The sequence below is a fragment of the Cornus florida genome, unplaced genomic scaffold (assembly GCF_030987335.1).
Source record: "Cornus florida cultivar Cherokee Brave unplaced genomic scaffold, ASM3098733v1 CherokeeBrave_3.0.0_Hap2_Chr03, whole genome shotgun sequence".
NCBI lineage: Eukaryota > Viridiplantae > Streptophyta > Magnoliopsida > Cornales > Cornaceae > Cornus > Cornus florida.
In genome coordinates, this window is record NW_026775573.1 from 18,830,499 (window position 1) to 18,844,432 (window position 13,934).

The 13,934-nt window shown below is 34.3% G+C and overlaps 1 protein-coding gene across 2 annotated transcripts; it reads left to right on the forward strand.

Annotated features, from left to right (window-relative positions):
• Nucleotides 1-859: 859 nt before the first annotated feature.
• On the forward strand, nucleotides 860-10,503 carry LOC132299783 (cyclin-L1-1-like). Of its 2 annotated transcripts, none has more exons than XM_059796597.1 (9): nucleotides 860-1,187; nucleotides 5,689-5,873; nucleotides 6,080-6,161; nucleotides 6,271-6,411; nucleotides 7,152-7,321; nucleotides 8,903-9,176; nucleotides 9,453-9,886; nucleotides 9,999-10,037; nucleotides 10,127-10,503. In XM_059796597.1, the coding sequence occupies exons 2-7, from the start codon at nucleotides 5,722-5,724 to the stop codon at nucleotides 9,882-9,884; spliced, it is 1,251 nt and encodes a 416-aa protein (XP_059652580.1). In that variant the 5' UTR covers nucleotides 860-1,187; nucleotides 5,689-5,721; the 3' UTR covers nucleotides 9,885-9,886; nucleotides 9,999-10,037; nucleotides 10,127-10,503. The 2 variants fall into 2 exon arrangements, with proteins under 2 accessions (XP_059652580.1, XP_059652579.1); XM_059796596.1 differs by having other exon boundaries at nucleotides 9,453-9,864.
• Nucleotides 10,504-13,934: the final 3,431 nt, after the last annotated feature.

Sequence of the window (13,934 nt, forward strand, 5' to 3'; positions counted from 1 at the left end):
AAAATCATGCAATCCAATCATTTACAATTCAACCGTGCAACAAAACTTATATTTACACAGTATGAATAAAAATTACACTTTCATAAGCCAAGTTGTTAAGCCTTTTATATAAAAAATTAATAATGTATTAATTATTTTTTTTTTTCTTAGTCGATATTCATACACATGCCTCTAACGAGACTCGAATTCCTCACTTTCCTTTAAAAATTAGGAGTCTGGTATCGCTAAATCACCGTCTAGTTCAAATTTTAATCGATAAGCGAGAATATAGTTATCAATTGATATACTTGTTAATTTTTTTAGTGCACAAATTGTTGTGTATCAATTTTTAAGTGGCATACTTTTAATTACTAGCTAGTAATTGATATGCTGAGTAATTTATATAATAATAAGTTATCAATATATATTTATATAAACTTTTGTTAATATATATATTATTTTTGTTACAAAGTAATTAATATACTTTCATAAATGTGCTTAGTATTTAATAAATGAACTTATTTAAAATATTAATTAAATCAATCATTAGGCTTAAATGTACATTTTTAGTATATATATATATTTTTAATAGGTTGGTGATGGTAGTGGAATAAGTTAGATTTTTTTAATTAATAAATAATTATTTCTTTTTTAATTGATTTATTAAATAAATTTTATGTTTCAGTTCAATGTAATCATTCATATTGTTTGCTATTTGATATAATTTTGGAATATATTTTATAATAAAATAAATATTTTATTTATCATTTAAACAAGGACAAAAATAATCCGTATTATAGTTATTCCAAATTTCATTTAAAATCCAATTTGTACCCGACATATAAATATAAAATTTCATTTTAATTCCAATTCCTATCCTATTCCTATTCCTTTTCCTTTTCCTTCTCCTTCTCCAAATCCCAAAATAATTGGTTCCAAACGGAGCCTTCCTCTCTCTCACGCTGCCACAAAATCTTCCACCATCCTCTCTCTCACTTTGGCGCAAAATCCTCCACGACCTCCTCTTCTCTTCCCATCGTTGGCTTAGCTGCACAGCCTACACCCCCACTCTCCTTCTCTCTCCCAGAGTTAAACTTCACAGTACACACAAAAATTGCAGATCTGTCTCACTCGGGTATAACCGAGTAACCGACAACGAACCAACATCTCAGTAATCAACCACGGATTCATCATCTTTTTCAAATTTGGTAAGATTTATTTCAATTTTTAGGTTTTGTTAATGGATGTTCATGTTCTTTGATCGGTTAGTATTTCAGATGTCTTTTGTGGTTTACATGTTTTAGGGCTGTAATCGGGTAGTATTCAGTGTTTTGGGGATGATTTAATTGTTGGTTTGGTTCTGAGGATACTATGTCGCTCTTTTCGTATTGGCATTGTCTGTTTAAGAAAATTAGGACTTGAAACTCTTCTTTGTAACTGTGTAGTTCATTACTAGTCTCAGATTAATAAATAAATAGTGTAAAAATTATGGTCCTATGAATTCTAAAATTATGGTCCAAATGAATTCTAAAATTACTATCATCTCTCACAAAAGCAAACCTGGTAACAAGGATCACCCTTGCCAGTTAACCACTGAGTGAGTTTTTTGCAACAGGGTGTTTGCATATCAGTTATGGAACTCCCTTTATTTTATTTTATTTTATTTTTTTATTTTTACATTTTTTCTAATATCTATAAATTTGAATTTATATATATGCATATATACGTACTGAGTTAAATGTGTATTTATAGTCATTACTGAAATGGATTTGAAGAAATTTGTTAAGACTTTTGAGAAGGAAGATGTATTGAGATTTAAGATTAAGGTTTTGTATTTCTACTTTTAGAAGCCATTGTGATTTAAAAGCCCTTATCTGCTGCATTTATTGATGAAAAAAACTGGTACATGTATCAGTACCTTGAGCCAAGTTATCTTAGATTTCTCAGCCCATAAAACCTCTTCCAGATTAAAAAAATAGAAGAGTCTTTGTGTTCCATTCAATTTGAGCCCAAAAAAAAAAAAAAGAAGAAGAAGAAGGAGAAGAATAAGAAAGAAAAGAAAAAGAATGTCCTTTTTATATTAATGCCATTGCCGTGGCTCTGTCAGTATGGTTGGTCTGTCGTGAGCCCCGGAATGTCAAAATGACAACGTCCACATGTAGATTTTCGTCCATACAGCAATAGCTAGGAACACATTGTATTAGTGATGAACTGATGATATCAAGCTCAAACATAACAAGTGATAAAGAAGCATAATATTCTCAATACTATCAGGATTATAGTCAATCAAAAACAAAAAATGCAAGGATGGAGCAAAAGCAGCAAAAGTATTACTAGAAGTAGGTTTTTTTTTTTCGTTATAAAGACCATGAAGAGACAATTAGGCCATATCAGATATTCCAAAAATTTCTTACCAACAGCCATTGCAGGTGGCTGTGTATACTGAATATATAATAAATATAAAGTGGTACAAAGGGTCCAGCGGAAGGAATCCGAGCTTGGCGGCTTGTTTAACTACACCAATACCAATCACTGGAAGTATCACGTATCGAACGCAAACGACTGAAACGATGATCAATGGTCTTAAAATTTTACTAGTCTTTGACATATTCACAGGCCATGGCTGAGTTAAGATACCCAGCTTTGTACCCTGTTCTGATGTTCTAATGAATTGTGTAGTTTATGTTCACGCCTTCGTGTTTCCATGCAAATACTTCATTTCTTATTAGTAGCTACATCTGAATCATATAGGAATTGAATTAGAAGCCGGTCCTTTGGCCAATCCAACCGACAAGCAGCAGAGATTGATTGTGCATATACCTTAATTCCATCAAATTGTTTCACATCAGATCAAACACACACACAGATTTCAAATGCAATCACACACTGTAATTGGTGGGTCTGATTTTTTTTTTTTTTTCATGACCACTGTAATTCACTGAAATTCAAGTGTCATTGTGCGTGTACTGTAACATCACTAGGTGAATTAAAGTTGCATAATGCATACTAGACTGCTGTTACACTAGGTGAATTAAAGTTGCAGAATGCAGACTAGACTGCTGCCAATTAACCTTGGATGACTTGTGTAGAACCGTGGAACTGAACCAAACCAAACCAAACCGGTTTTTCACGGTTTGGGCTGGTTCGGTTCCATGGTTCAAATGGTCTGGTTCAGTTTCTGAAAATTTGGAACCGTAAGGAGTGGTTTGGTTCCAAAAATCCTCAAAACATTGTGTGCACCCCTAAAAGTAATTATAATTCACCAGAAAATGAAAGAATTAATAAGTTAAGATTTTGTGACTTTTTTGTAATTTTATTTTAAGAGAAAATGAAAGTGTAGCGCAATAGAATATTTTTGAAGTGCCAATATCAGCAGCCTATATATATATACATAAGGATATAAGCTAATTATAAATCCGACAATATATTCATTTTTGTTATATGAGTATTGATTAAATAAACAAATTTTGACTTCATGTGCTTAAATTTTCTTCATTTTCCAATGTTTAACTTTGGATTTGATCATGGCAAAAAAAAAAAAAAAAAAAAAAAAAAACTTTTGATTTGATCAGCAGAGCTCTTTTTTGATTTGTTATTAAATACCTATTACATGGTTAAATTCTTTTGGTTCAATAAATGCTTTACCCTCATTATATTCATGCATATCATCTAACAAATCCCACACTTCTTCAGATCCAAACCGTTCATCACTTCTCCTTCTCCTTCGTTCACTCCTCATGCCCTAACCTTGTCCAAAGAACCCGCTCTTGTTCACCTTCTCACAGTCGGTGACTACCTTGTTGACTTCCGAGTTCACAGCACGGTCAGCTTTTTCCAAACCACTTCTATTTCTTCTTCGGCTAACCTTGCCCTAACCCGCTGTTGTTGTCCTTCTCATAGCTAGATAAAACCTTCAACTATCTCCTCCACCTTCATCTGAGTTCACAACAAGGCCGGTGAAGTATAAGCCTGTCGTTCGGCTCACCCCTCTTGCCCTAACCCTCTGTTCTTCACCTTCTCCTCCACCTTCACACGAACTGTCCACATCACCGCCGGCTAATAGCTACAGTCCTCAGAATCCCTATTTTACCCTTTTAGCACTCATCTCTCTCTGTAATTCTTCAGGCACAACTTATTTCTTTGAATCTGTCTCTGCAATTCCCCTAATTTTTTTTAAAAAAAAATTTACGACTCTATTATTGAATTTTAGTAATATTGTAGAGGTATACATGTTTGGTTACAAAAATCCATGTTGTTACTTCTCTTTGCAACAATATATAAATCAAATTTTTTTTTTAAAAATAACAATTTATGAATGCGGACCAATGGACCAAAGTAATTATTGTTTAGAAGTTGGTTAAATGATTCTTATTTTGGGTCAATAAGTTTTGTTCTCTCTCTTGGACTATAAGCAAGTCTCCATTTATTGGATTCTGCAATTGCATGCTTGCATGAGTTTTAGCATCTTACTACCAATGGCAAAAATCATTAACAGTATGCTTAATACAATTACGTAATCCACTAATTTGAGCTTTATGTGATCATGTTAATTTGAGAACTTTTCCTTAATTGGTAAATTAGATAAAAGAATTTATTAAAAATTATGTACTTGTGACCATTTAATTTAACTATCTTGTGTCCATGTTTGTGCTTCTTAGGTAATTACTCATTTTATTCCTAGCTTTAATAACAGACAAAATTTCGTTTCCCCTTATCCACTCACATAATGAAACAATTCCATTTCTTTTGCTACCATCTTTTCTAAATATGATGAATGGTTACCACTATCAATTGTTTTTTTCCCCTTCATTATTTTTCTCTTTTAATTGCTTTTTTCTCCTATCTTATTTGCTACCATCTTTTCTAAACATGATGAATGGTTACCACTATCAATTGTTTTTTTCCCCTTCATTATTTTTCTCTTTTAATAGTTTTTTTCTCCTATCTTATCGAAACACGCCATTTGATCTCAGCAGAGTCAGTAGAACATTTAAGAAGCTATAAAACCCTAACATCACTGCCCTTGTAGCCCTTCCACAATCTCTCTTTCTCATTGGTAAGTATTCAACCATTACCCGGAAGAAAGAAGCACAAAAGGTACCCTATACACTCTCCTTCTCTCACTAGTCCCTACTCACAAAAGGTACCCCATGCACCCCCCTTCGCTCACTACTTTATCCTATAATACATCATGTTATTCATTGATGATTGGATTTTTAGATTTTTTTTTCCCCTCTCTCTCTCTTACATTTCTTCTCATTTCATGAATTATCCTCTGGTTGGAAATTGAATTCAGTTAACCAGAACTCCCAACTGGAGGTTCATTGTTTTGATGTGGACGTCTCCGAATTTATATCCAAGTTTTTCTCGACATGCTCTCTCTCTCACAGACTCATACACAGCCATGCATAACAAAATTTCCCTGAAGTTAGCCATGCATAATTTCAGCGTTTCTTTTTCTTGGAGTAAAATTCTAGCTTTTTGTTTAGTGTACGTTTTCTAAATTGTGAATTAGCTTTAATTATTGGTGTGCCTGCATTTTTATTTTTAATAGCTCCTTATACTCTGGGTAACTTGTACACTCAGAGACGTGGATATTTGTCTTTGTTTTATGTTCCATTTGGTATGTGTATGCTATCTGTTATCATGTGATGAGTTAGTCTTGATATATTTTATGTTACTTAACTTTGAGTTTTTATTTGTAAACAGCTTATTGGAGATTGTCGAGCTCTTCTATCAACCATGATTTACACAGCGATCGACACATTTTATCTAGCAGATGAGCAAATTAAAATTTCACCTTCTAGGAAAGATGGCATAGATGAAGCAACAGAAATTACACTTAGAATCTATGGCTGCGATCTCATCCAAGAAAGTGGCATCTTACTTAGACTGTATCCTTCATATTTATTGTGGTGCTATTGTTTTAGTCCTCAGTACAACGGTACAGTATCAATTGGCCTGAAACCCATGTTTATCCATCCTCACCTCATTGGCTTACCACCTTAAGTAATTGCTTATTTTTATTATAATTATAGTATAATTATTGATTTATTCGCTACATTTGGCTGGTGTATTTCTTTAATCATATTGCCTACAGACCTCAAGCAGTAATGGCCACTGGGCAGGTTCTGTTTCATCGCTTCTACTGCAAGAAGTCATTTGCTCGTTTTAACGTCAAGGTTCCATTCTTTTCCTTTATTCATGGAATTTTCTGTATTCAATATAAAGTAGCACAATATTTGTATGCTTTCTAATTGGGGCCTGATCTATTTATTATTTTACTCACAGAGAGTTGCTGCTAGTTGCGTTTGGCTTGCATCAAAACTTGAGGAAAGCCCTAGAAAAGCAAGGCAGGTCCTCATTGTTTTCCATCGAATGGAATGCAGGAGGGAGAACTTACCCATTGAGCATTTGGACCCATTTTCTAAGGTTATAGTTGCATCTCATTTATATATTGAACTCAACTGCTTTTAATTTTTCAAAAGCACAGAATATGAGGAAAGTCCTAGAAAAGCAAGGCAGGTTCTCATTGTTTTCCATCGAATGGAATGTAGGAGGGAGAACTTACCCATTGGGCATTTGGACCCATTTTCTAAGGTTATAGTGACGTCTCATATATTTTTTCCTAGGAACCCAGCTGTTTTTGTTGTTAAGAGCTGAATTTTAAGTGCTGAAGTTTTTAAGTGGTAATTAAAATTTGAGATTTTTTCATTTTTTCATTTATTTATTTATATGATTTTTTAAGTGTTCAGTGCTAAGTGAATTCACTGTTAGTCAAAATTTTAGTAATAATCAAATTGTCTTGTCAAATCCACTTAATTGGATAAGCACTTAATCCACTCAGAATTAAGTGTTGAATTGGATTGTCAAACAACACTGTATATATGTACAAAAGACTATAAAATGGGTCTCCTCATAACTGTTGAGTTCTAAAAAATGTAAAATGATCATTAGATATCAAACCTCTGTTATTACAGTCCCTTTTAAATTGATCTCTGTACAATTTATAAAATTTATCTTGACTCTACAATTTCTGCTCCTTCAAGTGAAAATTCTTGGGCCCTGCCCCCATTTTGGTTACTACTGTAAACAGTAGAATCTGAGAAGCCTGATGTGCTTATATTCAAAGCAAGTTGTTGTCCTTGGATTAACGGCTGTTCTTTTTACAGAAATATGCAGAGTTGAAAATGGATTTGAACAGAACAGAGAGGCATCTTTTGAAAGAGATGGGTTTCATCTGCCACGTGGAACATCCTCATAAATTTATATCGAACTACCTTGCTACCCTTGAAACACCCCCAGAGTTGAGACAAGAAGCTTGGAATCTTGCAAATGATAGGTAATTATGAATTTAGAATATATATTACTTATTGTTCGTAGTTATGTATTGGTCCATTCATTTAACATGGTCATTTTGGGTGTGGCTGATAAATGTCAATTGATTGGATTGGAGGAGTTAAACTTTGTTGCTTTTCTTAGGTTTCCTTCTCCAAATTTATGTTGCTATTCATTTGACATGTTCTTTTGGGGAGCTTCAATTTGTTTTTCTTTCTTTCCTTTTTTATCTTATGTGTGAATTGTTTCATAAGTACTAAAATAAGAATAGCATAAAGCTTTCATTAAAGTTTTTAACATTTAGTAGCTGCATGCAATTTTAAAGATTTAACATGTTTTCTTTTTTATTATTATTATCACAGATCACACTCTGTGATATTAACAAGGACTGGGATATAGTTCTCCTTTTATTTGTTCATCTCTCATGGTGAATGTACAATTTTTTGCACCTTTGATTTCTTTTTATTCACTGATAATTTCAGCATCTCTACTGGGTTTATATCACTTGGTTAAGACTATCTGTGCCTATATGGCTTTGGTTGGGTGTGTCAAGTTGGTAGTTTGAGCTGGTGTTGAAAATGGAACATGAGTCAAACTCATTAACAGCTTGTTTGCTAACTGCTGTTGGAGAGAAATAGTGTTTGTGATGAGATTCCTGGATATTAAACAATCCGATGGTAGCTTGTGAAATAAGATTTGTGTGGTAATTGACATTGATGAACTCTCAAGAAAATTTTCGCATTAAACTCTTTTTGTTTTTCTTTCTGATAACTGAAGTAAATTTGCATCAAAGAGCATTAGGAAAGGGGCACAGCCCAAGTACACACAACTGTACTTTCTTCCCAAGCATTCCACATAACACATAGAGGAATATGTATCCCAATGGTATAATCATATTCCACAATACTTGTTGTCTCCCCTCTTCTCAATCCAGGATCCACTCCAGGATTCCATGTGCACAACTGAGGGCAGGAACCCATGTAACCCAATCTTCTCTTTTTAGTAGTATGACATACATCATCTGTACTTGAACCCTGCATTTCCTTTTCTTGGCTTTGAATTCTTCAAATCTCTTTTAAAATTTACCTGTACTTCTTTTAGGCAAAGGAAGGCAGTAATACATGGTTGTTCCAAAGGTGTTATACACATCACAATCCACACGAGTGGGAAAAAAGTTATGGTATCATTTTAGCTATTAAATTATTACTTTATGGATGTATTGTTAAGGATATTCTTTGACACTCAACAAAATTTAGCACATAGAACCAAAACTAGATACATAATGGACACTTTTAATAGTTGCTGAACCCTTATACACTTTTCGCACAAAAAAGTTTTAAATCTTTTTTTTGTTTGTCCTCGTGTCAGTCCAAAGGCTAGACAATGAGGTAGCGCCGCGCCCCCCCCCCCCCCCCTGGCAAGGCCACTGAGATATATGGTAGCTGGAAAATTTCCTTTCCACAAAAGCGTGATGGGACCATTCGTGGACAGTTATGTTATTGCTTAGGTTTCTATAACACATGCTTTGAATTATATGGGAATTTTTAAAGATTTTGTTCATTGATTATATATTTGTTTTGAGCAGTTTGCGTACAACTTTATGCGTGCGATTCAAGAGTGAGGTCGTTGCCTGTGGGGTTGTGTATGCTGCTGCACGTAGATTCCATGTACCCCTTCCCGAGAATCCTCCATGGTGGAAGGCATTTGATGCAGAGAAATCTGGGATCGATGAAGTCTGTAGAGTTCTTGCACACCTATATAGCCTTCCAAAGGCAGAATATATACCAGTATGTAAAGACGGGGGTTCATTTTCAATGTCTAATAGATCATGGGATTCACCGTCTCGATCAGTTCCAAAGGTTCTTTCCCTCTCTCTCTCTCTCTCTCTCTCTCTCACATACACACACACACACAAACACACTTTGTTTCGTGTGTGGTATGGGGCCTATGCTATATTTTGAGAAAAAGAAATTAAATCATTCTTAATTTTGTTGGTCAGATTATCCACTGTTAAGTGGTTTTTAGGGGAATTTTGTAGGGAGTACTGTGTTTTAATGTTGTACCGTATGGAGTGGCTTTCCTGTCTTTCTTCGTTAAAAGTGGCTTGAACTCAACTGTCATTACTTTTTCTGTAGGAAGGTTCAGGTGGCCCTCCAGCAAATAATGATACCAATACTCCCAATGCAGCTTCCGCAGCAGTTAATTTGGAATCCGGCGGGTCCAAGTGTGCACTGATAAAAGTCGCTCTTGACAAATTGAAAGAATCAAAGAAGAGTGATGATGAGTCCAAAAGCATGCCTAGTGAGGGAGAGTCAAGAGAAACAGTGCCGAAATCAAAGACTGAGCGTAGAACACAGGCAAGTGGGGAAAGGGCAAAAGAGAGAGATTGGGATAGGGAAAGGGAAAGAGAAAAGGAGAGACTAATAGCTCGGGACCGCGATAGGGGGAGGGACTCTGACCGGGAACGAGAGCAAAAGGAAACCGGAAGGGACAGAGATAAAGTCAAGGACAGGAGTCACCGTTCGAAGGACAAAGGAAGTGATTCAGGTTGGTTTATAAATGTATAATGGTAATTGCACAATCTCTTCAGTTTACAGTGTTTCTACGCTTTCTTCTGCTTGCGTCGTATTTTTACTAATTCAAGCACTGAATTTGTTTATCCTATCTGTTCATGAACGAAGGGGGGTACCCGGAGAAATCAAAACATCATTCAGCTCGTGGTACATGCTTAGTCTTCTTTCTGTATTTTCTTAGTAAGTATATTTTTTCCAGCCACTAAATTACAGCTTATGCAATATTTCTTTTTCAGATCGTGACCACCACAGCTCCTCTTACTCTTCAAGGGAGAAGGACCGCCACAGACACCATTCATATGCGTAAACTGGGTGTAACATTTGACCGTGTCCAAGTTTTAGCTGCTCAAAATACCTCAAAGTTGTATGTTTAGTCTGCTTTTGGCAATCGATGTGAGTGAAAAGCACGCGATTCTTCTTCGTCTGAGTTTAAATGTGCAATTGTGGGCAAATGCTGATGGGGATGGAGTTAGGGCACTCATTGAGGTGAAGTTAATAATAACTTTTTTGCCAAATAGCTTTTTGTAAAAAAGGGAATGCACTGTATGTCAAGTTCAATCGGTTAAGGACTTCATATCAATAATAGCAGAATGTTCTAATGTATTTCAAGAAACTGACTAGTGAGTTGAGAGCGCTCTTTGAATATGTTATGAATGTGGTTTTAATGGTACACCGGCGTTAAAAAGTAGATGACCATCAATCAGTAACTTAAATGATATGCACTCTCTAAACTGATTTGTATGATTCTGGTAAAAGGTTGGAAAGCGGATGGTTTCTTTTGTTGGAGTTATTTTGGGGTTCTATGGAATGACCCAAGTTTTTTGAGAGAATTAGTTATTGTGAACTATTTGAAAATTAGGGTTTGTCGAAATAATTAGTATAGGGTAATCCTTATAATTATGGATATAATATATTTGTTGAGCAGACTACGGGTTGTTTCCTCTACTTCGTTCATGTCGGGAGAATTCAACATTCATCTTCTTTATATGGTCATTCATCTTTGCTACTCATGTCAACTGAGTGTGTTTTTTGAAGAGCAAGCACTTGTATTGTCTTGGATGAGCCAAATATAATTGTTTTGGAACGTCCCCGTGTCATGGTTGGAGACAATATTCGTGGTTTAGAACATAAAAAGCAACTAAACTGAATAATCCCATGAAAGTCAAATTTAGTAGCTACATATCAATCAGCATCACGGCATTTCCTAATTGTGTGATGATACTAATGTTTTAGGACCTTAATGCAATGGTCCATAGGATGGACAATGAGTCGTCATAGAATGAACTAGCTGGTTTTTAAGGGGTTACTTGAAGTTAAAAAATTTTAAGTGGTTACTTGAAGTGAGCTGAAAAGGTGCTAAAAAAGGAAGGGACTAGTTGTAAAGATAGAATCCTCTCCAGTGCACCAGTGCTTTGCGTAATGTTGGAGATCACTAATCCAGTAATCCACCTCACCAGTGGGCCCCTCTAGGCCCGTGTGTTTGTGTGAGAAAAATAGACATATATCATCATAATCATCACCATCATAAATATCACCTATTTACATGGTCAACCAAAATCTACAATCAAATCGAAAAGTAAAAATTGGGTTTAAATAGTTTATCCGAAGAATTGGATTAATTGGAGCAAGGTTGGCAAATTACGAATATTACTCGAATACGACACGGGATAAATGAGTTTAAATTGACTTTAAATGAGTTTAGGTCATAAATGGATTGATATAATTAATCTATTTATTTAACCGTTTCGGGTTAAGGTTGAGGGGTTCAACTCGTGTAATCCGTTTAACTCAACATATTATAATCATGAATATGACATGTAATATATTACCTGTTTAAATCCAATTAATATAGATAGTTAAGTCATTTCAATATAAATTTTGTCTATGGCTTATGATTTTTCTTCTTATTTTGAATATTTAGGTTAATTGTGACAATTTTATTATTATTTATTATTCGATTAAATATTAAATGTCTCGTTTTGATAAATAGGTAATTAAACAGGTTAACACGTTTATCTGTTTAATAAACGGGTTTAGTTAGTATTGATGGTTCTTGACACGATTATTAAGTAAGTTGGGCTTGAGTTTACCTGTTTAGTATAATAGCCTTACATCGATATGATACGATTATGACTCACGAACACGAATTGCAACCCCTACCTTAGAGTATGCAAGATTTATCTTTTTCGCTTTAAGAAAACCTAGGAAGCATGTGTATTAAAAAAAATTTGAGTTTTAATTATTTCAGCCTTTGATCGAACCATCCTTGATCCAGTGTTGAGAGCATCCGTGCTGGTGCTAATTGGGCAAGCCCCACATGAGCTCGCAATCGGGTAATTTTATATATTTATTATTTATTTTTTTATCCTTATTCCAAAATGCAGTCGTTTTGGGCGAAGCAAAAATTTATTTTTTTAAGGTCAGCTGTAATGGTCAGGAACAGTGCCAGGCATTGTTTAGCAGTATGGTTTTTTTTTTTTTTTTTTTATGGAAAAACCCCAAAAATTGGTTGTTTTGAGCTCATTTATTTATAAAATAAATAAATAAAATTCATTAAATAAAAATATTTGTTTAGGCACTATTTGTCCAATTTTTTTTTTTTTAATTTGGGCCAAAAATAAATTTAAAAACCTTTTTTTTTTTTTTTTTTTTTTTCCACCTTAAAAATTGATTTTTTTTGAACTTTTTTTATTTTAAATTTTAAACTTCTGCCACAAACAATGCATTTGTCCGTTAAGCCACTGTTTGTGTCAGCCAAACAGTGCCTTAATGGCTATAAGTTTTGAAAAAAATTAAAAATTCATTTTCTTATTCTTATAGGATTTTGTAATCCTTAGTTTATTTATTTTCTTACTCCAATTCAGGATTTTGTATTGTTTAAGTTACTTTTAATTATTTTGTTTAAATTGGTTTTTTTTTTTTTTAAATTTTTTTTTTTTTATAATGGATAATTTATTGTTTAAAGTTATAATATCAACCCTGACTTTTTTAATAATTTGCAAATATATTGTTTAATTGAAAAATATTGTCGTTGAGAAACAATTTCAATTATTTTTAATCTTAAGAAACCCTTACATAATAAAAGTTCTAGTACATGAAATATCATAACATCTTAAAATCAAACAAAATGCAACATAAATTAAACGTCTTCATCATCATAGCGGTTACACAAATTTTTGATCAAATCATTCCTCAATCGCGTATTTGTCTCTTTATTGTGAATCTGAAGCTGGTGAGAGAATATGTGTGCCGCTAAAACCAATGGGCATTTACTTAAAGTGGGAATCGGGATTGCCTCCTCCGGTGGCAGAGTCCATCTTCCAACATTTGTGTGACGCTCATCTTCAATGATCATATTGTAAAGGATGATGCACGTTTTCATTATGAGGTGTAAGTCATCTTTCTCTTAGTAACGCATTAGTTCTTGCGTTAATGCCCACTTGATCTGCAATACCCCAAAAGCCTGTTCCACGTCTTTCCTGCATGCCTCTTATCTTTGAGCAAACAAATTTTCTATTCTAATGGTTATGTGCGGTATGGTCTGCATCAAAGTTACCCACTTGGGGTATATATTATCAGACATGTAATTTCCCATTTTATAGTGATGTCCATTCATCACATAATTAATCATATGTAATTGGCTATTGAGGATACATTGAATACTGAGGAATGATCCAATACATTTATATCATTGTGTGAACCCGGTATTCCAAATAATGCATGTCAGATCCACAAATCTCGTAAGGCAATTGCTTCAAATATGAGAGTATTCATACTAGAGCGTCCAATGTGTGTGCCATGTCATTCTACTAGGCAATTCTTCCATTCTTAATGCATACAGTCGATAAAACCAAGCATACCCGGGAATCCTCTATGCTCCCCTTCTTAAAGCATCAGTGCTATGTCGACTTCGTTGAGTGGGCGCATATACTTATCTGCATACACAACAATAATAGCATTACAAAATGCCTCTAACAACCCGAACTGGAGGTCCGAATCGCTAACTAGATCCTTAACCAAACCCGAGGACACACTAGGGGTAAA

Bases quoted from the DNA above. Each gene is read 5' to 3' on its own strand.
- LOC132299783 (XM_059796596.1), top strand. From the start codon at position 5,722: ATGATTTACACAGCGATCGACACATTTTATCTAGCAGATGAGCAAATT. The intron at 5,874-6,079 runs GTATCCTTCATA...TATTGCCTACAG, and splicing joins AGTGGCATCTTACTTAGACT to ACCTCAAGCAGTAATGGCCA. The intron at 10,038-10,126 runs GTACATGCTTAG...TTTCTTTTTCAG, and splicing joins AAAACATCATTCAGCTCGTG to ATCGTGACCACCACAGCTCC.